Source organism: Mixophyes fleayi, chromosome 8 (assembly GCF_038048845.1).
Source record: "Mixophyes fleayi isolate aMixFle1 chromosome 8, aMixFle1.hap1, whole genome shotgun sequence".
Classification (NCBI taxonomy): Eukaryota; Metazoa; Chordata; class Amphibia; order Anura; family Limnodynastidae; genus Mixophyes; species Mixophyes fleayi.
Window position 1 is genome coordinate 78,812,856 of NC_134409.1, and position 24,806 is coordinate 78,837,661.

General features: G+C 40.9%; 1 protein-coding gene and 1 long non-coding RNA gene across 2 annotated transcripts in view; one reads left to right on the top strand and one right to left on the bottom strand.

Moving 5' to 3' along the window:
• Nucleotides 1–479: 479 nt before the first annotated feature.
• On the bottom strand, nucleotides 480–16,887 carry LOC142100109 (uncharacterized). Its single transcript, XR_012678707.1, has 4 exons — nucleotides 16,781–16,887; nucleotides 15,555–15,696; nucleotides 3,206–3,349; nucleotides 480–1,940 (listed from the first exon to the last, which is right to left on the bottom strand). It is a non-coding gene; the product is annotated as an uncharacterized LOC142100109 (long non-coding RNA).
• A 1,932-nt stretch (nucleotides 16,888–18,819) lies between these two features.
• The window catches only part of L3MBTL2 (L3MBTL histone methyl-lysine binding protein 2), a 342,206-nt gene continuing 336,219 nt past the window's right edge, over nucleotides 18,820–24,806 (top strand). The window contains 2 exon segments of the mRNA XM_075182790.1: nucleotides 18,820–18,881; nucleotides 19,915–20,139. Of these exon segments, the coding sequence (XP_075038891.1) occupies nucleotides 19,941–20,139 (199 nt within the window). The 5' untranslated portion in view covers nucleotides 18,820–18,881; nucleotides 19,915–19,940.

A 24,806-nucleotide genomic window follows, 5' to 3' on the forward strand; every position in this document is an offset into this window, starting at 1 on the left:
TTCTCTTTTATACCAGACATATCAATCTGTCCCCAGGTTAAAACCTATAAAGATCTGGTGTCCAAGGATTTGGACCAGTTGTATCACCAAAAGAGTTTTAAAAGGGGAAATAAACTCAACCTCAACTTGGGGGAACAGAAAGCTTTAAAAGAAATCAAAAGCTGGAAGGACATCATTGTGAAACCATCCGATAAGGGTGTAGTTCTGTGGCCACGCACTCAATATCTAAGTGAGATTTATCACTAATTAAATGATGCTGAATGCTACAAACAATTAATATTTAATCCAATGGCAAATTATCAAATACAATATAATAATTTAATAAATGATGCTCTCGCTATGGGAATAATCTCACAATCGGATTTTGATTTTCTGTGGTCTAATCACCAAAAGATTGCAACATTCTATATTTTATAAGAAAATTCACAAAGATGAAAATAACCCATCGGGAAGAACAATAGTGTCGGGCATATGTAGTCTCACAGAAAATGTCAACAAATTTATTGATAGACATCTTCGACAATAAGTCTTTGGTTTGGATTCATACATTAGAGATACCTCAGATGTATTAGCTAAACTCAATAACATTTCTGTCAACAAAACAACTAAATTGGCATCTTATGATGTTGAATCTCTTTATTCAAACATCTTACATAAACAAGGTGGTGAAATATTTTTTGGATATGGGACAAAGAGGGGATTGAAAAGACTTAACTATAACCCTATGGGAATTTGTCCTCACAAAAAACTATTTTTTTTTTAAGAGAAATTTTATATCCAAATCAGAGGAACCGAGATGGAGAGTGCCTGTGCACCGACATATGCAAATCTCTTCCTGGGATGGTGGGAAAGGGTCTTTACTGAAGCTAATGCCCCCTATACAACCCACATATGTACGTGGCTCAGATATATAGACAACATTTTTATCTTATGGGATGGCAAAGAGACCCTCTTCCAACGGTTTACTCAAGTTCTCAATTCTAATAATTTAAATCTTAAACTAACTTCTGAATTTCAAGATACTGAAATACATTTTTTAGATTTAATGATTTCAAAAACATCTAATGGACAATTAACCACAGCTGTATACCGTAAGAAAACAGCCACGAACAGCCTTCTACATTCCAGTAGTTCACATCATCCAGCAGTGATTCATGGTATCCCCAAAGGAGAACTACTCAGAATGAAGATAAATTGCTCAGACACACAGACTTATGCTCTGAGAGCTGAGGAACTAAAAAAGAGACTGGAACGTAGAGGATATAGTAAACGCAACATACGCAAAGCTGAGAAGGTGGTTAATAAGAGTAATAGAGATACTCTTATCTACCCGTTACCTAAAATGAGAAAATCTAACCTGAAGATCCGCATGATTGGCACTTTCTGTTCACAGTGGCAGGAAATAAGTGACATTTTTCAGAAACACTGGGATGTTCTCAAGTTAGATGATGATTTTGAGAAAATCCTAGGGGATCGAGTTTCCATTACATGGCGTAGATCAAAAAATCTAAGGGACTCTATTGTACATAGTACTTTACTCCCACAAACAAAAACTATAAATAGACCTAATGGTTTCAAGTGCGGTACATGTCGGGCCTGTACATTGATTGTCCAAACCAAAGAGTATAGGGACCGATATTTAAAGGTGTGGAAAATTGATGGTTTTCTTAACTGCAACTCACCAAATGTGATGTATTGCCTCACATGCTCATGTAACCTATATTATATAGGAATGGCAAGCAGACCTTTAAAAAAAAAAGGATCTTGGAGCATGTAGGTAATATCAGACGGGCTAAAAGAGATGCGGATAATATAAACAAATAACAACAGTGGCAAAGAATTTCTTGAGATGCCATGAGGATAGTCCTAAGGAACTTCGAGCCTTTGCCATGGAGCAGATTAAGATGGGATTGAGAGGTGGTGACCTGAATCAGGAACTCCTAAAAAGAGAATGTAAAATAATTTTTTAGCTTAACCCCACGGGGTCTTAATGACCATAATAATTTTATGTCCTTCCTTTAATGCTTAAATTGTCAATTTTGGATTATCCTCTTACTACAAGAGATGGTATCCACAATAAACAATACATTGTTATTGATATTTCCATAACTGTAGAGTTTCTAACATACATCTAGTTTGGACCTTCTTATCTAATGCTGTATGTTTTATTATCACGGGCACAACATTTGGATTTTTCATGAAATTTCGCTTTTCTTAAAGGTGAAAGGAGTTTAAAAAAATATTTTTTCTCATAGTTATTTTTTGTATGAGAATCTTTATTAATACCTTTGTATACAATTTCACTTTTAATTTCACTTACAAGTTATTTCACTTACAGTTAGGGGGTATTCAATTGTTAGCGAGACCGCTGAAATACTCACGCTCCAAAAATATTACCGTTAATACGGTAATATCTCACTGAATTTCAGCTCGCAGCTCGAAATCCAGCGAGTAAATTACCGTATTAACGGTATTTACGCTCAATATAACCGTGTTAACGGTAATATTTTTGGAGCGCGAGTATTTCAGCGATCTCGCTAACAATTGAATACCCCCCTTAGAATATATACAACTTTACTGACAACAGTAAGGATACACATATTTTTAGTAAATATCATATTGGTGTATTTAAACACTTCCATTCCTAATTTCACTAACAACAGTTAGAATATATAGAATTTCACTGATAACAATATAAATATACATAATAGTTAATATCATATTTGTGTATTTCGATCATTAACATTATTATTTATTTCTTAATTATTTTATTTAATTTTATTTTCACAATTATTTTTTATTTATATTTTCCATATTTTTTATACATTTTGTTTTTACACCATTTGTATATTTTTTTGCTCTTAATGCTCTTTCATACAACTTCTTTATCTGCTCTATCCCCCTATTAGGTATGGAATTAACACACTTCTTTTTGACTATTTAGGGTCAACTTACAGAATATTTTTCATTCCTATCTAACCACATTATCGTGAAAAGAGCAGAATCACTATTATTGTTTTTCTATAATTATTGGTTGCAAAACAATAGTATTTAAAGCCTTTCTCCTAGATATTAGCTTTTGTATGGGATTGACACATACTTAACAAACCCCTCTATCTCTGTCCAATCGCCTCTTGTATATGGGAGGTTACTTTAATTTCATTTGTTGATGAGTCCATTCAGGGAAAAAAATACTACAAATTACCAGTGACACGTAGCCAGATGTGATGCCAGGAGAAAGAAATTTGCCCGCTGTAAAAGACCAATGGGTTCATCCAAACGGGTTGCCTTGACAAAGCTACTTTATAGCGAAATGCTCGTCGGCTCTGTCTGCGCTGCTAGCTCTTCCCTGTATACAAGGGTTTAAAATTATCCAATGCTATTAGATATACAAGTATAGGTCAGACATTAGGAACGTTAACAGTGATTCGTTTGGACTGTTTACTATATACGCATAACACAGCTGATTTTCATAACGGGGATATTCCTCTAGGCAGTGTTTATTTGGCATACAATACGGGCTATTAGATAAAAGACTCACTGCCTAGTCTCTCCGTACAAAGAGATTCTCAATGATACTTAACACAATGCTATTATTCCCATAGCGGGGTTATTCCTCCTGATAGTGTGAGCATATTATACGATAGGTATCATGTTATAAAAACCATCTTGTTTCTCTGTACACAAAAATTTCAATTATATTTAACTTAATGGTATTATCCATATAGCAGGGATACTCCTCTTGATAGTACTTGCATATTACACGACATGGGCTATTGACAAAAACTCACCTTGGGCAGCACAGTGGCTAGCACTTCTGCCTCACAGCGCTGGGGTCATGAATTCAATTCCTGACCATGGCCTTATCTGTGTGGAGTTTGTATGTTCTCCCTTTGTTTGCATGGGTTTCCTCCGGGTGCTCCGGTTTCCTCCCACACTCCAAAAACATACTAGTAGGTTAATTGGCTGCTATCAAAATTGACCATAGTCTCTCTCCCTCTCTGTCTGTGTTTGTATGTTAGGGAATTTAGACTGTAAGCTCCAGGGACTGATGTGAATGAGTTCTGTATACAGCGCTGCGGAATCAGTGGCACAATATGATGATGATGATGATGATGACCTCTTTCTCTCTCCATGTATAGAGATTTTATTATTAGATCTTATTGAAGGTATCTAGATAACAACTCTTTCTAATCAGAGGAATCACAAACTATCAGGTGGACTCATATCAGCTGTATAACAAATACTTATCTTGATTTATTCAGTTACCCAGAGAACACTGCTGTTATTGTTCTGAATACACAATTTATAGTGCCTCTATTGAAACATTTCATAAATAGAGGAATAATTACTGTGACTTACTAAACCACTTATTGCATTTATCTCTAGTAAGGAGATGAACTAATTTGAAAGATATATGTCATCTATATACCAATAATGTGATTGGTAACCTTAGCATTGTCTCATTGGAGCTATTGATATTAGTCTTTGCCATTGATATTATTAATCTATTTCCTTCATATATTATTCAATTAAAGGATCTATATCAGTCTTATTTCATATATATATATATATATATATATATATATATATATATATATATATATATATATATATATATTAGAGAGATGGCAGGCGAGGCTAAACAGTATTTTTCTGCTTAATTTAACAGTACAACCATAGGTTTCCATTTCCATCTTCAAGTTTTAATATTTCGCTAATTTGTCTTGTTCATTAATAAAGTTTAATTTTATATATTTAAAAATATTAAATTAGGCGCTAAAAAATATGACTGCTTTGAAAAAGTCTGCAACGAAACGCGTCAGTGAGTCCTATCTATGATATACCCGTGGATCTAAGAGACCTGACTCTGCCAGTGTATATCACTTTATTGAACGGAACCAACTTTTTAGAAATTTTGTATCCTTGCATTTGTTTTACACGATCATACTAGGGTGCGCACCCGCAGCTACGTGACCGCTGTTCAGTGGATAATCGTCACAGTTCTAAGAAGCGAGGACTCCAGGAATATATGTGTATACAGCCTAGCTGAATATCGGAAAGTGTCTTCAGCGTGGAAACCGTGAGTTACATGCTAGCAGCATACTGGTATATTGGAACAATTTCCTCATCAAGAGTCTGTAAGAATATTGACTATCGATATCGGTTGTTTCCTACTTATGTGTGCATAAGTCTTGAGTCCTAATCATTTTGGGTATAATATTCCCTAAGAACTTGTTGACCATATATGCACAAATAGGGTCTGGATCCATTGTGGTATTGATCTACATTATTGCTACATTTGTATTTTATCCATGTATAAATTTGTTACAATCATGATATATATTATTATTGTTGATCCTGTCACTCACCGGACTGTGAGTGCTATTTCTCCTGTGTTCAGGAACCGTGGCCGTCCGCCATCCTGAGGGTCTGCGCATGTGCAGCCCTTATGAAACCTTCAGTACCTGTTGCTTTTAATTGATTGGATGATCAGGCAACCCTCCCTATTTAAACCACCTGTGATCAGTACCTGGTTGCCTGATCTTGGAGTCTCATTCCCCATGAGCCTCTGAAGGTGTTCCTGTGTTTCCTCGTGTATTCATCTCCAGCTGATTCCTGTTTACTTCGATTGTGGTTTCCAGACCACTTCAACTCTCCTGTGTTCATCGTGTCAGCTCTCCACTGATTCCTATCGGCTACTGCTGCTGGATTCCAGTCCGCCTCAACTCTCCTGTGTTCAGCTTGTCTGCTCTCCGCTGCCTTCGCTACTACTGCTGGATTCCAGACTGCCTCTACTCTCCCCTGTTCAGCATGCCTTCCCTCCGCTGCCTCCGCTTCTACTGCCGGATACCAGACAGCCTCAACTCTCCCGTGTTCATCATGTTTCCAGTGTTACTTACTACTGCTTCCTGAGTATTGCTCCGTTGATTACCGGCTACCTTCCGTGCGCTGCACCAACTTGATTACTGCTTCCCGCCTCCAGTGGTCTCTCCTCCTGCCGGCGTTCAGCCGTTCAGGTATCCCTACACGTCTCCCTGACAGCCTGCTCTCCTGAACCGCGGTATGCATACTTTCCATTGACTTTGCTATTGTATTGCATATCCGTCTGGACTGTGTTGTGTTCATCTCCGGAGTCTTTCATCTACCAAGGCTATTGTTACTATTGACTTTGTTTCCTATTGCCTGGATCTCTATAGTGACTTTGTATACTCTAAGCAGCGCTTGTCAGTTATTATTGTATTGTGGATATCATCGTGGGATCAGGTTCCGTGTGCCCCGTGTATCCTCAGTATTCCATTCATCTCCTCGTGTCCCTCCTCACATATATATAGCAGTGGTACAACTTGCTGAACGCAGACCGCTGACTCCTATTTCCCATTGGCACCAGTTTCAAGTATCCTCTCACATAAGCAGTGGTACAACTTGCTATACGCAGACCACTGACTTCCCCGTTACCTACTTGCACCTGGAATCCATTCCTTCACTATAGACAGTGGTACAACTTGCTATATGCAGACCACTGACTCTCACTACCTCCTCTCTACTCCTGGACATTCCTCCTCACTATAGCAGTGGTACAACTTGCTGTACGCAGACCACTGACTCTCCTCACGTTTACTTGTCCATCTGGTTCCTCGTGTACATACATCTAGTCATTACCAGTTGCTGCTAGTCATAGACTTTCCTTGAGCATTCTCTCACCATCTGCTGATTCTCCTGTTCCGTTGTCACCCTGCTACCGGAGGACCATAGTACCAGCTATATTACTCTGGTAAGAACATCATCTGGTGATATCCTGGGCAAAGACTCCTAGTGCCCGTGACAATAAGATCAGGCCATGACAGACCCAGGAGCGGAACCTACAGCTAAAGAGATGCTGCAGTATCTGGTTACCCGTATTGAACAACAGGATGTTCGCCAACAACAATTGCTGCAATGTTGCCAGGCGTTAGCCTCCCAAAGAACGTCTACGCAAAATATCACAGCTACTGTTGATGCTCCTGTGCCTTCCTCCGTTTCCCCAGTGCCATCCCAGGTGTCTACTGCTTCCACGCTACACCTGCCTACTCCTTCAAAATATGATGGAGACCCCAAAACATGCAGGGGTTTTCTAAATCAATGCTCAGTTCATTTTGAGCTTCAACCTCACAATTTCTCTACTCATCGTTCCAGAGTGGCCTATCTCATTTCCTTATTTTCCGGACAAGCTCTCGCATGGGCTTCCCCTCTGTGGGAAAGAAATGATCCATTATTACAAGTTAGTGCCAAATTTATTTCCACGTTTCGAAGTGTATTTGATGAACCTGGTCGTGTTATTTCCGCTGCATCCAGCATCCTCCGTCTACGTCAGGGTTCTCGTACTGTAGCCCAGTACGTCATTCAATTTCGGATATTAGCCTCTGAACTTCAGTGGAACACTGAAGCGTTAATTGCCGCCTTCTGGCAGGGGCTTTCTGATAAAATTAAAGATGCACTGACTACTCAAGAATTACCTACTTCTCTAGAAGATTTGATTTCTCTTTGCCACCGTGTAGACATGAGATTTCGTGAAAGAGAGTCTGAAAAAACAACTTAATTTAAAGCACCTCTTCGCTCAAGTCCTCAAGTTCGCCCAATTTCATCTCCGGTGATACCTGTGGAGATAGGTCGCTCCAAATTAACTTCAGAGGAGAGGGACCGAAGAGTAAAAAATAGACTTTGTATCTATTGTGCTGATTCTACTCATATGCTCAATTCATGCCCTAAAAAAATTGGGAAATGCCAGGCCCTAACCAGTTCTGGAGAGGTGAAGTTAGGGTCCCTGGAGTCCTCTCCATGTTCTACGAAATTAAAAGTTTGTGCTTTTGATGTTACGGTTTCCTTTGCTACCAAATCGTTCATGTCCCAAGCACTTATTGACTCTGGAGCTGCAGGAAATTTTATTTCTAAATCCCTCGTGAATCAATGGTCCCTACCATTGATTACTTTGAAAATACCTATTACTGTGGCTGCTATCGATGGATCACGCATTATTAATGGTCTCATCACCCAGAGTACGTCTCCAGTAACCCTTCAAATTGGTGTATTACACCAGGAAGAAATTTCATTTTTAATTCTTCCTGTTACTACCAGTCCGATTGTATTAGGCCTTCCATGGCTTCAACGTCATTCTCCCCAGATTGACTGGCACACTCCTCAAGTTACGTCTTGGGGGCCTGAATGTCATCATTGTTGCTTCTCTCAAGTCGTTCCTCTCAAAATACAGCAATCCTCCATTTCACCTTGTTCACCGGACTTCCTCCTCAGTATGCTTCTTTTGCCGATGTATTTGATAAAATTCAGTCTGAACGTCTTCCTCCTCATCGTTCGTGGGACTGTCCGATTGATCTTCAACCTGGCAAGACTCCTCCCAGGGGTCGTGTGTATCCACTTTCGTTACCTGAAACTTAAGCTACATCTGAATACATCAAAGAGAATCTCCAGCGAGGATTTATTCGACCTTCCACCTCTCCCGCTGGAGCAGGGTTTTTCTTCGTAAAAAAGAAGGATGGGTCATTACGTCCTTGCATAGATTTCTGTGGACTTAAGGCCATAACTATCAAAAATCGCTATCCCATTCCATTAATTACTGAGTTATTTGATCGTATCAAGGGAGCCCGGATCTTTACCAAGTTGGATCTTCGTGGTGCCTACAATTTAATTCGAATCAGGTCCGGTGACGAATGGAAGACAGCTTTCAACACCAGAGACGGGCATTATGAATATTTAGTAATGCCCTTCGGGTTATGTAACGCCCCCGCTGTTTTCCAGGGTTTCATTAATGGGATCTTCCGGGACTTGTTATATGTTTGTGTCGTCTATCTGGATGACATATTGATCTTTTCGCAGGACCTGCCTTCTCATCATCAACATGTGGCAGAGGTCCTTTCCAGACTCCGGAAAAATTCATTATTCTGCAAGTTAGAAAAATGTTCATTCGAGTTGCCCCAGATTCCATTTCTGGGATATATTGTCTCCAGAGTTGGTCTTCAGATGGATCCAGAAAAGGTGAATGCTGTATTACATTGGCCTCAGCCTACTCTTCATGCAATTCAGCGTTTTTTAGGTTTTGCCAATTACTATAGACGCTTCATTCAAGATTTTTCCTCAATTGCATCTCCTATTGTGGCCCTAACTCGTAAAGGGGCCAATACTAAACAATGGTCCTCTGAGGCCCTTCAAGCCTTCCAGTTTCTTAAAGAGTCCTTCTCCTCCGCTCCTGTTCTTCGACAGCCTGATGTGGCGCCTCCCTTCTTCCTAGAGGTAGATGCCTCTAATGTTGGTTTAGGAGCCATTCTCTCCCAAAGATCGGAGCAACAAAAATTCCATCCTTGTGCCTTTTACTCTCGGGGTCTTCTGCCTGCGGAGAAGAATTATACCATCAGGGACAAGGAGTTGCTGGCTATAAAAGTAGCATTAGAGGAATGGAGATATTTGTTGGAGGGAGCTCGTCATCCTGTGACAATTTTTACTGATCATAAAAATTTGTCATATTTACAGTCTGCTCAATGTTTGAATTCTCGTCAAGCAAGATGGTCTCTTTTCTTTTCTCGTTTTGAACTAATCATAACCTTCAAACCAGCTGCGAAAAATAAAAAAGCAGACGCCCTATCTCAAGCTTTTGTGACGTCCTCAGACGTTGAAGATGGTCCCAACCACTCTATATTTGTCACTCACCAGACTGTGAGTGCTTCTTCCCGTGTGTTTAGGAACCGTGGCCGTCCACCATCCTGAGGGTCTGCGCATGTGCAGCCCTTTCAAACCTTCAGTACATGTTCCTTTTAGTTAATTGGCTGATCAGGCAACACTCCCTATTTAAAGCACCTGCTGTCTATGCCTCGTTGCCTGATCTTGGAGTTTCATTCCCCATGAGCCTCTGAAGGTGTTCCTGTGTTTCCTCGTGTATTCAGCCCAGCTGATTCCTGTGGTTTCCAGACCACTTCAACTCTCCTGTGGTTTCCAGACCACTTCAACTCTCCTGTGGTTCCTTGTGACTGCATTAGCTGATTCCTATCCGCTGCCTCCGTGCACTACAGTTCCAGCTCATCTCAACTCTCCCGTGTTTCATCGTTACTGCACCTGCTGATTCCTATCTGCTACCTCCGTGTATCTGCAGTGTCCTGCTTGTCGCTACCCTTCAGTTCTACTCGTGTCTGCAGCCAGCTGATCCGCTCTCCGTGCTTCTACAGTGTTCCTGCCTGTGTCAACTCGCCTGTCTGCATTGGATCAACGCTCCGCTGCTGTCCTCTCTGCCATACTGCATCTACTCTTCAGTGATCTCCAGGTGACCAGTCCTATATACTACTGCTTCCTGAGTATTGTTCCCTTGTTGCTGGTCTACCTACCTGTGCGCTTCACCTACTTGGATACCGCTTCTACTCTTCAGTGATCTCCAGGTGACCAGTCCTATATACTACTGCTTCCTGAGTATTGTTCCATCGTTGCTGGTCTACCTACCTGTGCGCTGCACCTACTTGGATACCGCTTCCATTTCCCTGGGACTTCGCATCTTGCCGGCCTCCTGCCGCTCAGGTATCTCTGCACTCCTTTCTGACAGCCTGCTCTCCTGAACCACTTTATGCATACTTATCATTGACTGTGCTCGTGTATTGCATACCTTGCTGGACTGAGTTGTTCTTCTCTGAAGTTGCCTATCCACTGAGTCTATTGCCATCATTTGACTGTGTTACCTTGTAGTCTGGATACTTCCTGTGACTTTGTATAATTGTGCAGTGCTGCTCAGTTATTACTACTTTGTGCATATCATTGTGGATTCAAGTTCAGTGTGCCCGTGTATACTCTGCTTTACATTTATCTCCCCGTGCTCCTCCTCACTTATATATTTCAGTGGTACAACTTGCTAGAGGCAGACCACTGATTCATGTTTCAGTATCCTTCCATATAGCAGTGGTACAACTTGCTAACGCAGACCACTGACTTCCCGGATACCTCCACCTGGCTTCCGTTCCCTCACCTAGACAGCGGTACAACTTGCTAAACGCAGACCGCTGACTCTCATCACCTCCTCGTTGCTTCTGGACATTCCTCCTCACTATAGCAGTGGTACAACTTGCTACCGCAGACCACTGACTACCCTCACGTTTCCTTTGTCCATTCAGTTCCTCGTGTACTATTACCTATATATTACCAGTGCTGCTAGTCATAGACTTTCCACGAGCATTCTCTACCATCTGCTGTCTCCTGTTCCGTGATCACCCCGCTACCAGAGTACCATATTACCACCTATACTGCTCTGGTAAGTCCATCACCTGGTGATCCCTGGGTAAAGACTCCTAGTGCCCGTGACAATATTAGACCCCAAATGTGTTTCTCTGGCTGCTTCTTCCACTTAGGTGCAACCATTTGGGAGAACCCTAGTGCCACCTGCTCTTAGGAAGAAAATCCTTTCGTGGTTTCCTCTTCTCGTTTTTCTGGACATTCTGGTGAATGCAAGACTTTTGAAATTCTTTCTCGAAGTTACTGGTGGCCTTCTATGAGGAGAGATGTCAAAGATTTTGTGGCTGCTTGTGAATTGTGTTCCCAGTTTAAGACTCCCCGCAGAACTCCAGTGGGTTTGCTTCAACCACTACCCATTCCTTCCAAGCCGTGGACCCATATTAGTATGGACTTTGTTACTGATCTTCCTCCAAGTAAAAAGTGGAATACTATTTGGGTAGTGGTGGACAGATTTTCGAAGATGGCACATTTCGTTCCTTTGACCGGTTTACCTTCTTCATCTACTCTGGCTGATTATTTCATCAAAGAAATCTTCCGTATTCATGGATGTCCTTCCGAGATTGTTTCAGATAGAGGAGTGCAATTCGTTTCCAGATTCTGGCGGGCCCTCTGTAAGACCTTGGGTATCCGATTATCACTCTCATCCTCCTACCATCCTCAATCAAACGGACAAACCGAAAGGGTCAATCAAGATCTTGAGACTTTTATAAGGATGTTCTCTTCAGCCAACCAAGACAACTGGGTAGATTTGCTTCCATGGGCTGAATTCGCTCATAACAACATGTATCATGAATCATCTTCTAAAACTCCATTCTTTGTGGTTTACGGTCACCATCCGTCTTTTCCGGAATTTCCTGCCCTCCCTCCCACCCAAGTTTCTGCTGTAGAGACTGTTTGTCAGACCTTCAAAAATATTTGGTGTCAGGTCAGAACCTGTTTAAAGAAGACATCTGCCAGATATAAGTCTTTTGCAGATAAAAAGAGACGGGCTATTCCACCACTTAAAATCGGAGATCGTGTATGGTTATCAACCAAAAATATTCGTTTGAAGTTCCCATCTATGAAGTTCGCTCCTCGTTTTATTGGTCCATATAGGATCATTCAAGTGATAAATCCAGTTTGTTTCAAACTTCTACTACCTAAGAACCTTCGTATTTCCAATGCCTTCCATGTGTCTTTGCTCAAACCTCTTATCATCAACCGTTTCTCGGTCCCTCCTTCAGCACCTCGGCCAGTTCAAGTTCATCAAGAGGAGGACTTTGAGATTACTCACATATTGGACGCAAAAATTTCGCGAGTTCTTCGTTTCCTCGTTCATTGGAACGGCTTTGGTCCTGAAGAGCGTTCATGGATTAAAGCAGAAGATCTCAATGCTCCAGCTCTTCTTAAGAAGTTTTATTCCAAGTTTCCGGACAAACCCGGTTCCAGGTGTTCTGTGCCCACCTTTAAAAGGGGGGGTACTGTCACTCACCGGACTGTGAGTGCCATTTCTCCTGTGTTCAGGAACCGTGGCCGTCCGCCATCCTGAGGGTCTGCGCATGTGCAGCCCTTATGAAACCTTCAGTACCTGTTGCTTTTAATTGATTGGATGATCAGGCAACCCTCCCTATTTAAACCACCTGTGATCAGTACCTGGTTGCCTGATCTTGGAGTCTCATTCCCCATGAGCCTCTGAAGGTGTTCCTGTGTTTCCTTGTGTATTCAGCCCCAGCTGATTCCTGTTTACTTCGATTGTGGTTTCCAGACCACTTCAACTCTCCTGTGTTCATCGTGCCTGCACTCAGCTGATTCCTATCTGCTACTGCTGCCGGATTCCAGTCCACCTCAACTCTCCTGTGTTCAGCGTGTCTGCTCTCCGCTGCCTCCGTTACTACTGCCGGGTTCCAGACCGTCTCAACTCTCCTGTGTTCATCGTGTCAGCTCTCCACTGATTCCTATCGGCTACTGCTGCCGGATTCCAGTCCGCCTCAACTCTCCTGTGTTCAGCGTGTCTGCTCTCTGCTGCCTTCGCTACTACTGCTGGATTCCAGACCGCCTCTACTCTCCCCTGTTCAGCGTGCCTTCCCTCCGCTTCTACTGCCGGATACCATACAGCCTCAACTCTCCCGTGTTCATCATGTTTCCAGTGTTACTTACTACTGCTTCCTGAGTATTGCTCCGTTGATTACCGGCTACCTTCCGTGCGCTGCACCAACTTGATCACTGCTTCCCGCCTCCAGTGGTCTCTCCTCCTGCCGGCGTTCAGCCGTTCAGGTATCCCTACACGTCTCCCTGACAGCCTGCTCTCCTGAACCGCGGTATGCATACTTTCCATTGACTTTGCTATTGTATTGCATATCCGTCTGGACTGTGTTGTGTTCATCTCCGGAGTCTTCCATCTACCAAGGCTATTGTTACTATTGACTTTGTTTCCTATTGCCTGGATCTCTATAGTGACTTTGTATACTCTAAGCAGCGCTTGTCAGTTATTATTGTATTGTGGATATCATCGTGGGATCAGGTTCCGTGTGCCCCGTGTATCCTCAGTATTCCATTCATCTCCTCGTGTCCCTCCTCACATATATATAGCAGTGGTACAACTTGCTGAACGCAGACCGCTGACTCCTATTTCCCATTGGCACCAGTTTCAAGTATCCTCTCACATAAGCAGTGGTACAACTTGCTATACGCAGACCTCTGACTTCCCCGTTACCTACTTGCACCTGGAATCCATTCCTTCACTATAGACAGTGGTACAACTTGCTGTACGCAGACCACTGACTCTCCTCACGTTTACTTGTCCATCTGGTTCCTCGTGTACATACATCTAGTCATTACCAGTTGCTGCTAGTCATAGACTTTCCTTGAGCATTCTCTCACCATCTGCTGATTCTCCTGTTCCATTGTCACCCTGCTACCGGAGGACCATAGTACCAGCTATATTACTCTGGTAAGAACATCATCTGGTGATATCCTGGGCAAAGACTCCTAGTGCCCGTGACAGATCCATTGGTATATACCAATAATTAGGAATTCCTATTTTATGTTTGTTTACAATAAATAACAATTTAAATATATATTGACTGTATCTAGCTTATAGAAATTACCTATTTATTGGTGTTTATGTATGTTGATTGGTTTCCATATTTATCTGCAATTTATACACTTGGGTTTTAAGAATTGCGCTGGCCAATCTTTTTTGTGCTTGTGTTAATTTTATGTATTTACCTAATTCATATGTTACTATAGTTTCTTCGAGTGCCCTTTTCACACATCGTCCTTTGCTTTTCTCTGCGCTGGGAGAGAAGGCAGGCGGCCGTCCCAAGGGAAGCAGCGGGACAGCGCCTGTCACTGATCAATGGGATTCAGGGTATCGCAGAAAAGTGTACATTTTGCTAAGTATAAATTGCATTTAAATCTATGTTTGGGTAAACATATTGCATCCTGGTACTAAAAATAACTCAGACTTCAGGGGTTGGCTTACCCTGTGAGGCTGTGTCCAAAAATGTATAAAACAGCACTGGTTTGTACTGAATGTATCATTCTTGTACCATCTATACTTCTGGAAAGATCACTAGACCACAGACTGGCATGTGAACTGTCCTTCTTAGGACTACTTGAGCAAATAAACATCACTTGCTTCAAAGACCTGCTTGAAAACTTCTCATTGCTGAAATTCCTGTAACCTACAGATTAGACTCAACTCTAACCGTTCCCGGCTGACCTGAGGTTTGGACCCAGCTTTCCGGTAACCACCGCTCTACCTGCTACCCAGGAGCTCTGGCCAGTATGATAGGCCGGGGGGATTCATCTACAGCAACCCTGATCCCTAGTAAGAGGTCACGGGTACCAGCCCAGGTACACCAGCAACGGGGTACTTTTGCAGCGACAGTTACCCAGAAGGAACCTGGTTCTAGATGCTCGTAAGGAGTTCAGTGGTGGCAGCATTTGTAAGCCCCTCCTACTGCAGTTAGAGGGCGCATTTGGGATACCATAAGGTAACAGTGGCAAAGTAAGCCCAGCCGGTTCCCAACAACAACAGACAGGGTGGCAGAGATGGTCAATCTTGTCACAGCAACTATCGCACAGAAATGCAGGTTAAACTCTTTAACAGGCTATATTTTACTCCCGCCAAAATGTGGAGTACCCATTGTAAATTTTGCTGGCACCAATGTAATTAAATAGGCAACATTATTCATGTTTTTTGGTAGTGCTCAATAATTCAGCCATCAACGAGGTTTTTAACCTCATCTTTAAAGTTTTAAACATAATGCTGTCACAATTCTAGCAGATAAAGTGGATTCACCTTCACCCACCTGGATTAGCACAGGAAGTAACAGCGGCGTAAAGTCTAACAAACCACCTGTTTTCACCAGGGACCCCTGCAAGGAAGTTTGGGCTTTGCTGCAGGTAAGTTCGCAGGTCACAGCCTTCTGCGCTCCCTCCAGGCAAGACGAGCTGTATCAAAGTGCAAGATTGGTCAACGAAGTTGGGACTGGTACACAACAGACTGCAGAATGCCAAATCAGGAAATCGAGGAATAGTCAGCAACAATCAGGAAAATCAGTACCAAACAACAGGCAGAAGAAAAGTCAGTCACAGTCCTGGTCAGGATACCCAGAAATCAGCCACAATATGCACAGGGCCACTGGAGTAAAGGCACGGAACCTAATACTCTAGCACAAGCCTGTGCACTGAGCAGGTTTATATAGGTAAGCTGAAGAGCAGGGCGGGTCTCAGGACACATGATCATAGGCTCATAGTTTTTAAAGGGCCATGCGCCTTCTGTAGTACAATGTATTAGTATTATGACACAAGGCATTAGGGAATTTAGATTGTAAGCTCCAATGAGGCAGGGACTGATGTAAATGAGTTCTCTGTACAGCCCTGCGGAATCAGTGGTGCTATATAAATAAATGGAGATGATGATGAAGGTTCTGTGCTTGGAGTGTGCCGGACAGCGGGTTTGAAAAGTAACCGCTGGAATTCGATGTGTGACAAACGCTCAACCCTTCACCAGAAGTAGCACCACTTCACCTTTACCGATCAAGTTTCAGAACAAGATAGATATGTTTTGGGTCATGTATTAATAGGCACGAGGGCAGCGATAGCACTAAACTGGAAAGACTCCTCACAGTCTCCAAAATTCAATTTAGTTTACAGATGGAGACCCTGTATGTACCTTATTCTTCCTCTGCCCCTTCCCCGATTATCAAATGGTTTAAAAGACATGAATATGTCATGGATGGGGAAGGTTCATCTATTATCCAGACCAACTCAACCCAGTACCCTCCATCTTTTAGTCTAAATGAGTCCCCTCACAATTAAGTATTTGTAGCTAGTTTAATATTTTCAAATTGTTGTTTCTAGCTCTATGATATATTGGATATGTTTTAAGCAATATCACCACTCCCATGTAACCACCTTCTATCCAGGGCTAGGCAAAGCTTAAGTGTGTCGCCCCCCCCCCCCCCCCCCCCCCCCCCAATTTCCCAGCCCCTAACACACTTGACATTTCTAAAATAAAAATAATAACTCTTACCCCCTCTTGGCTGGCTAGGATGCAGTCCAGATGTCTGACGTAGCACTGATGTCTGATGCAGAATGCTGTCCAGGCTTCACTGCTGCCCAGGACCAAACACAGGATATCTAGAGAAAACTTGACATCACTCACCTGTTACACACTGACATGTACCCCACTGCCCACCTACTTCTCTCACACATGCCCATCTGCCCACTAGCTTTTTTCACATGTCACCCCTTGCCCATCAGTTTGTGTCACATATGCCAGCCGCAGAGGCGACACCAGCTTTACTCACATGCCCTCCACTTGGCTTTTTTTTTTTTTAGTATTTGCCCACTACTTGGCTCTCCGCTGTTGCTGTCTATTAATGTATTCTGTAGATGATATATTAAATATACTAACACATGCAAATAAATAGAGAAAGGTAATCTAAGTGACAGATAATCTAGACCGTTCTATTTTATTTGCATTTGTTAATGTATTCTGCTGATGTAAAATTAATTATACTAATAGAGGGCAAGAAAGGAGAACCAAATAGAGGGCAAATACTAAAAAACATAAATGGTTCCTTAACTATCCTAGATTAGACCCAGCAAGGTGAATTAAAGCTGTGCTTCATTATGCATAGCTGCAATTTGTCACGGCACTATTTTAGTACATAGACCCCATAGTCTCTAACTCAAGGACATTTCTCAGTGTAATCCCCATCTCCACATTTTCTCCAGCCTCCTCCCCAATATTATGTAGCATTCACTCCCCCCCCCATTTTCTGTAGCATCCATTCTCCCTCCCAAACATTTTCTGTAGCATCCATCCCCCCCTTTGTATAGCCTCCATTCTCCCCCCTTTCTGTAGCCTCCATTCTCCCCCCCTTTGTATAGCCTCCATTCCCCTCCTTTGTATAGCCTCCGTTCTCTCCCCCTTTCTGTAGCCTCCATTCTCCCCCCTATGTATAGCATCCGTCCCCCACCCCCCCCTCCAGTTTTTTGTAGCTTGCTTTTTCCTGTACTCACCTTAGCTTCTTCATTTTCCTTCCTTTCTCTTCTTGCTCGCTTCTTTCTTCTTTCTGTCGTTTCCTCTACACTGGCAGCGTCGTGATGTCTTGCGCTGCCAGAAGCCGAGATTTTAAAATGCGTTGCTGTACTGTAGCAGCACCACATTATTGCGGGCGGGCGATCTACCCTAGGCGATCACACCGCCCGCATTCATTTCAAATTTAGTACTGGGTCCCCGGCTTTAGTGCCGCCCCCCCCAGAGGCCGGCGCCCTAGGCAGCTGCCTAATGGGAGCACCGGCCCTGCTTCTATCCCAAGATGGTTTTCCCTTCTCCCTTATTTCTCTTTCTGTACCACCTAATTATTAGAAAAAATAAAATTCTTAATAAAAATTATTGATGGAAAAATAAAAACAGTCCCAGGTATACATATGTCTAAAACTCAATCATCCCATGTAAATAAAAAAGGTATAGCCATAGTCCCACTGGAAACACATGGAAAATTGCCCCAGGTATACACATCAGAGATTAAAATGCCATTGTCCCATGTAAATAAAAAATATTGCCATCTTCCCACTGGAAGCTACTGTAATGTGTGAATTGCTTTTCCTCTATTAAAAGCATTGGTTTAAAGAAAAAAGTTAGTACCACCTAATGTAAGCAAAATAATCAGCAGGCAATCATCTCAAAAATGCTTCTGTGACTATTCGTTTATTAGAGCCTCAGAAAAACACGCCTAAAAATTAATATGAAAATACTTATTTTTTTTTTACACATAAATAACATAGTGTATGTATTTTCATAAAATCTTCAATGCGTTGCTTTCAACGTCCTTGTTACTATTTTCAACACAATGTGCTACTTGCCAACTTCCTTTTTCGCTGAAACATTTTTCTTTGCTCTGCATGGATAAACTAATTATTATATTCTCATTACCATGTACAACTGTTTTTTTAAATTATTACTTTTATAATACTCAATTTAGTGCTTCGATCTCGACATTCAATCATCTCCAGTACTGCTTAACGGCTCACAGCAGCTAAAGATAGCGCATGCGCTGGGATATTTTGCGTCATCAGTAAATGCTGTAGCGCGACATTTAGTGACGCATAAGCGTTGCCATACGGTGAGGTTACGAAAGGTTTCTGTATTATGCTTAACTTGTAACACCGCTATTTATATTATTATAACTCTATGATTATCGTGCACTACATACACAATTTCTAAGTCTTTGTATTATTTTAATAAGTATGGATTCGTTCTGATGTGTTTCTTCCTTGGTGAATGCAACATTGATTCCAATCAGTCAATTGATATGTGATATATGTAACGTTTTAATTGTACAGTACGTAGTACAGTAATTGTAACACTAAGAGTTGAGTTGCAACAACTTTTTTTTAACAAAAAATAGTCTTTATTTTATTGTTGTATAGGGTTGTGGAATTGAAGAGTGTATCCCACTTGAGTTGTGCTTAGAAAGAATATGCTTTGTTCATGGGGCATTATATTTGCACACAGTGTAAAGTGTCCGCTGTATGATCACATCGTTTGTAGTTAATAAAATGATAGTAATTTATTTTATGGATGAACATGATAATAGTCTTGTTTTACGATTTTATCAGCGACTGAAAAAAAAAAAGAAAAAGTCCCGATCAGCATGCCGATTCATGTGTATACACTAAACATGTTTTACCTATAATCTGTGCTTTTCATCTGTCGTAACAGTTGGATGAAAGATTATGACTCTGCACACTCCATAGAAATCTATGGGCACTGCTGGTCGTGTGTGCGTACACACTGCAGGATTGGGAACATCATTTTTAGTTTGGTTTAAAAATCAAATGAAACGATACAATGTGATTTAGAACGATAATCGTTCACTGTTGGAGAGTGCACACTAATGCGATATAGTGCCGAATGGTCCTTTATCACGTGATCCGACTGTTAAACCTGTAGTGTGTACCCAGTCTGTGTGAGAGGTTAGTTTATGATTGATCTTTTCGGACTCTGGATAGGTTTAGAACTTAAGCTAGGTTAATAGTTAGGCTTCGATTAGGTTTTGGACTTAGTCTAGTGTTAACGCTTTGGGTAAATTTATCAGGTGGCAGTTACTTGATTATTGCAAAGTCTAAAACCTAAAATGTATATTCTGTACACAGGGTGCCTTGCTTTGTAGGGCATTACAATGGATATAGAGGATGCCTATGATTTATTCACTGGCTATGATAGTTACAGAGAATGTAACAGCAGTGCACTGAGTGATACCAGTTCTGGTCTGGGAGAATCCAGCTTTGAGGAAGCAGAGAAGTTTGAAGCTTCGTCATCCAACTTTCAATCCCTCTCTGGCGCTGAAAAGGTTTCTGAGGAAAATGGCTCTGAGCCAGGTATGTGCATGGTTTGTTCAACATATCATTTCATGCCTGATTTGTATGGGGAATGTAAGATTTATACTCGGGGGCAGGTATTTTACTGTGAATGTACAAGTTAACTTTTTATTGGCATGCTTATTGCACTTGGATCCTTTACCATTGACAACATTTGTGGGGCTTTCTGCTACTTTATAATTCCTCATTCAGTTTAACTAACCTCTTATACTGCATATCTGTCAGTTCTTGTTATTAACCATAAATGTAATATGTCTCAATATTTCTCAATTCTATTTTTTCAAGAGAAAATTCACCCCTTACGGTGTTTCTCTTACTCACACTTCACATTTAAGACCTTTAAGACGGATGTTCTCCTTACACAGTTTATCTGGGTTTGTTTCTCACTGTCCGTAACCAACTTTTACTGACCAGCCCTAATAGTTCCAACTTTGCAACTGCGCAGTAGTTGTAGGAGAATTTCTCTGTCACCACTAGGCTCCTTCACGGCATGTAGAACCGCTTACTTCTGGGTAGTTGGTATAACTGCTACACCGCCTTCTTGCTGTGGGTTGGCTGGTACCTCCTGACCGTTTACTTTGGATGAGGACTGCTGGGTAGCAGGCAAAACATTGACACAGAGATGCTGGATTCCACACAGGACAACGGGGGACGGATTAGAGTGTAGAGCTCTTATCTGTTGATCACAGAATACAACAGGCAATAGGAGTCAGGGAAAAATCTTGAAGCAGTGATGTATATTGCTTAAGGGTCCTGACAAGAACCTTTACACACTAGTTAGAGGTATTCGTCATCTCCAGAAGTTCAGATGGTATAATACAGTTAAAATACTGTTTCTGTGACACACGTTGGCAGGTGGTAACCCAGCCCCCTAATCCTATCTGCCAATAAAGTCTGAGATATTACATAAGATGTTTAACATCAGGAAGTAAAATATTTGCAAAAATTTGGTTTTAACGCAATTGAAATTTAACAAAATTTGCATTAACCTGTGATTTCCTAAATTACTTGTTACATGATTCAGATAGGTTTCCTATTTCTCTAAGACACAGGATAAAAGGCTGACTACCCCCTCATGTGCATTCAAGCAAAAAAGATGTGTTGGTCACTCAAATGAAAATATCTAATTAGCTTGGGTCTTCTTTTAGAAACGTTAGAAAAACAAATTTCTTCTCAACACGACATACTGTATCAGAAATCAGTAAATTTCCATTACAAAAATTGGTATGTTTGCAATTATATATATTGGATCACTGCCCCATTAATTAAAATAAATTTATACAATAAGTTATTTCAAGGTGATCCAGCCACAGTATAAAAACAAAGGAAACTGTTTGAACAAAATATATATTGTTCAACTAAACGAAAAATTAGAGCATGACATTGATTGAGAACAGGAGTAAAGAAAGGGTATGTCCTGTACAAAATGTACTTTTTAAATAAGGATATGAAAAGGACCATATAGAAAAAGAAAAGAAAAACATAAGAGGCACTCCAGTCCTTTATAAGTGAATTCCATATATAAGTATAAAACTTGACTTTTATTGTATATATTTAAAATAAAGAAAATGCGAAATATTAAAAATGGTAAGTAGTGTGTATGTGTTGTGTTAAAACAAAACACCCGACAACAGTACAGGGAAAAAAATATATCCTTATTAAGACATCAAGAGAAAATTCCCTTCATTATTAATCTCCTAATAGGATATTAATCATCAAATCTCTTGATGTAGTATATATTGATACCGCTAATCTCCAAAGTAATTCTGAGAGAAATAAAGAAGTGATCTCAATAAGCATCAATTTCTGTGTATTATGGATTTAATAGAATCACATCACGCAGTCTGAAAATATATGTCATAGATTTCTCTGCCAAATATATATAGAGCGCTGTGTAACTTTATCTTGAATATATTATTCTTATCACTACTCATATAAGTCTCACACTCTCTAACGCAAAGGAGACTTCTCCCAAACACACAGGGTCATAGGTTTGTCACATAGCCTCAATATTGCATGAGCGTGTAATGGCACTACTAGCGTGGGCTAGTCCATAAATTTATTCCTATTATTCCCTTGGACTGCCTATGTAGTTATGGTGACCTTTCCCCTATAGTCGTGTTTCCATATGAATATATACAATCATATAGTGCACAAACAGCGCCATTAGTAAAGTGTTACAGCGTTTACTTGGGAGGGGAGATCAGTGCCTGTCTGTGTTGTCGGGTGTGAGTGGCGTCCTAATGACGTCACTAAACCCCGACGTACGTTTCGCACATTGCTTTTTCACCACCTTGAAAAAGCAATGTGCGAAACGCTATATGATTGTATATATTCATATGGGAACAACACATACACACTACTTACCATTTTTAATATTTCGCATTTTCTTTATTTTAAATATATACAATAAAAGTCAAGTTTTATACTTATATATGAAATTCACTTATAAGGGACTGGAGTGCCTCTTATGTTTTTCTTTTCTTTTTCTATATGCTCTATGCTTAAAATTATTGAGAGTGCACCATATCTATCCTTGGACTAATTTTGCCATAAATAAATAGATAACGAGTCCCACCTGTGTGCGACCACATCTCTATGTTACTTTGATATGAAAAGGACCAGACAGAAAGTTATGCCTTGTGCAAGGAATCACTGATCAATAAAAGTTGAATTTATTTTTTCCTTTTCACAAGTTATGACTTTAAACAGTAGGTGGCAGTAGAGCTATATCTAATAACCTACAAATCTGTTTAGTAATATTGAGCAAAAAGTAATAGTTTGTGTTTATATATTTAAATCTGTATCATACTCAGAGCTTGTTAACAATAATTACTTTGTAAAGCTGGACAATGTCAGGATTTTTTTTTAATATGAGACAATTGTTTTTTAGAAACTGGCATACTATTTCAGCTCTTAGAGAATAAAGTTTAAGACATACTAATATACACTACATGGCCAAAAGTATGTGGTGACCCCTTCTAATTAGTGTGTCTCGCTATTTCAGCCACACCTATTGCTAGCGGTGCATTAGTGGTAGAATTAGTGGTAGAATCTATCATACTGACGAGTTCAGTAACTTTCAAAATGGCATTGTGATAGAATGCCACCTTCTAACAAGTTAAATTTCGGCGCTGCTAGAGCTGCTCTGGTCAACTATGTGTTGTTATTGTGATGTAGAAACATCTAGGAGCAAGAACAGCTCAACTGAGAAGTGGGATGCCACACAAACTCACAGAACAGCAGTCTATCCTCGGTTACATTACTCACTACCGAGTTCCAAACTGCCACTGGAAGCAACTGCAGCACAAGAACTGTTTATTGGGAGCTTCATGGATTAGGTTTCCATGGCTGTGCAGATGCACACAAGCCTCAGGTCTCTATGTGCAATGCCAAACGTCGACTGGAGTGGTGTAAACCACACTGCCGTTGGATTCTGGAGCAGTGGAAACGTATTCTCTGGCAGTCTGACAAATGAATCTGGGTTGAGCAGATACTAGGGGAATGCTTCCTACCCAAATTCTTACTGGCAAGTGTAAAGTTTGGTGGAGGAAGAGAACTGGTTTGGGGCTGTTTTTCATGTGTTGATTTGGGTCCCATATTTCCAATGAATGAAAATTTTAAAGCTGTAGCATGCAGTGACATTCTAGATAATTATGTGCATCCAGTTTTGTTGCAGTTTGGGGAAGGCCCTTTCCTGTTTCAGCATGGCAATGCCCCCCTGCACAAAGTGAGGTCCATCAAATAATGGTTTCCCAAGTTTGGTGTGAAAGAGCTTGACTGGCCCTCACAGACTCCTTACCTTATCCCCATTGAACATCTTTGGGATGAATTGGAAGGCCAACTGCTACCTTCCAACATTAGTACATGACCTCTCTAATACTCTTGTGGACGAAAGGATGCAAATCCCCGCACCCATGCTACAAAATCTTGTGGAAACCCTTCACAGAAGAGTGGAAGCTGTTTTAGCAGTAAAGGGGGGAGAAACTCAATATTAATGCCCATGGTTAAAAAGTGATATGTATAGCTGAACACTTCCATCTACACACAGACGCACACCTCTTTGTGAATATGCTTTTTTAATATGATTTTAAGAAAGCATTTAAGGAAGCACCATATGTGATAAATATCATGCCAGTAAAGCTCCCCCTTTCTGAATCTGCTTACTTGAATCAAAACTTTCAATTTCATGTAGATCATCAAAGGATATGTGGAAACTCCATCAGTAATCAGATGTCGTAGCAAATATTCACAACAATGAAAGAAAAATTAACCACATAGTGCATTACTCATTTTTTATTGAATTCCAAATATTAAAAATATATCTTGTTTTAAAAAACAATAAAAGACAATCTTTTCTTTCCCCGATACACAATTGAGTCAAACTGTCTACCAGAGCTTCTAGCTGTTAGTGCTCTTAGCACAATCTTTGAAGGGCCCAAAAGAACTGTATAAACAAGTTGATAGAGATCCTCTGTTTGTGAAATAGATATTGGGGTATCCCTAGAAATAGGTGAATTGTGATACGAAGATCCACGCCTCCTGACGAAGTCCTAAGGGATGAAACGCGTAGAGGTGATTGTGGAGACTCTCTGACTTCGAGCTGCTTCAAATATTGCTGTTCGTATGTGAATATCTGAGCTGTTGTACTATTTATGCCTGAATAT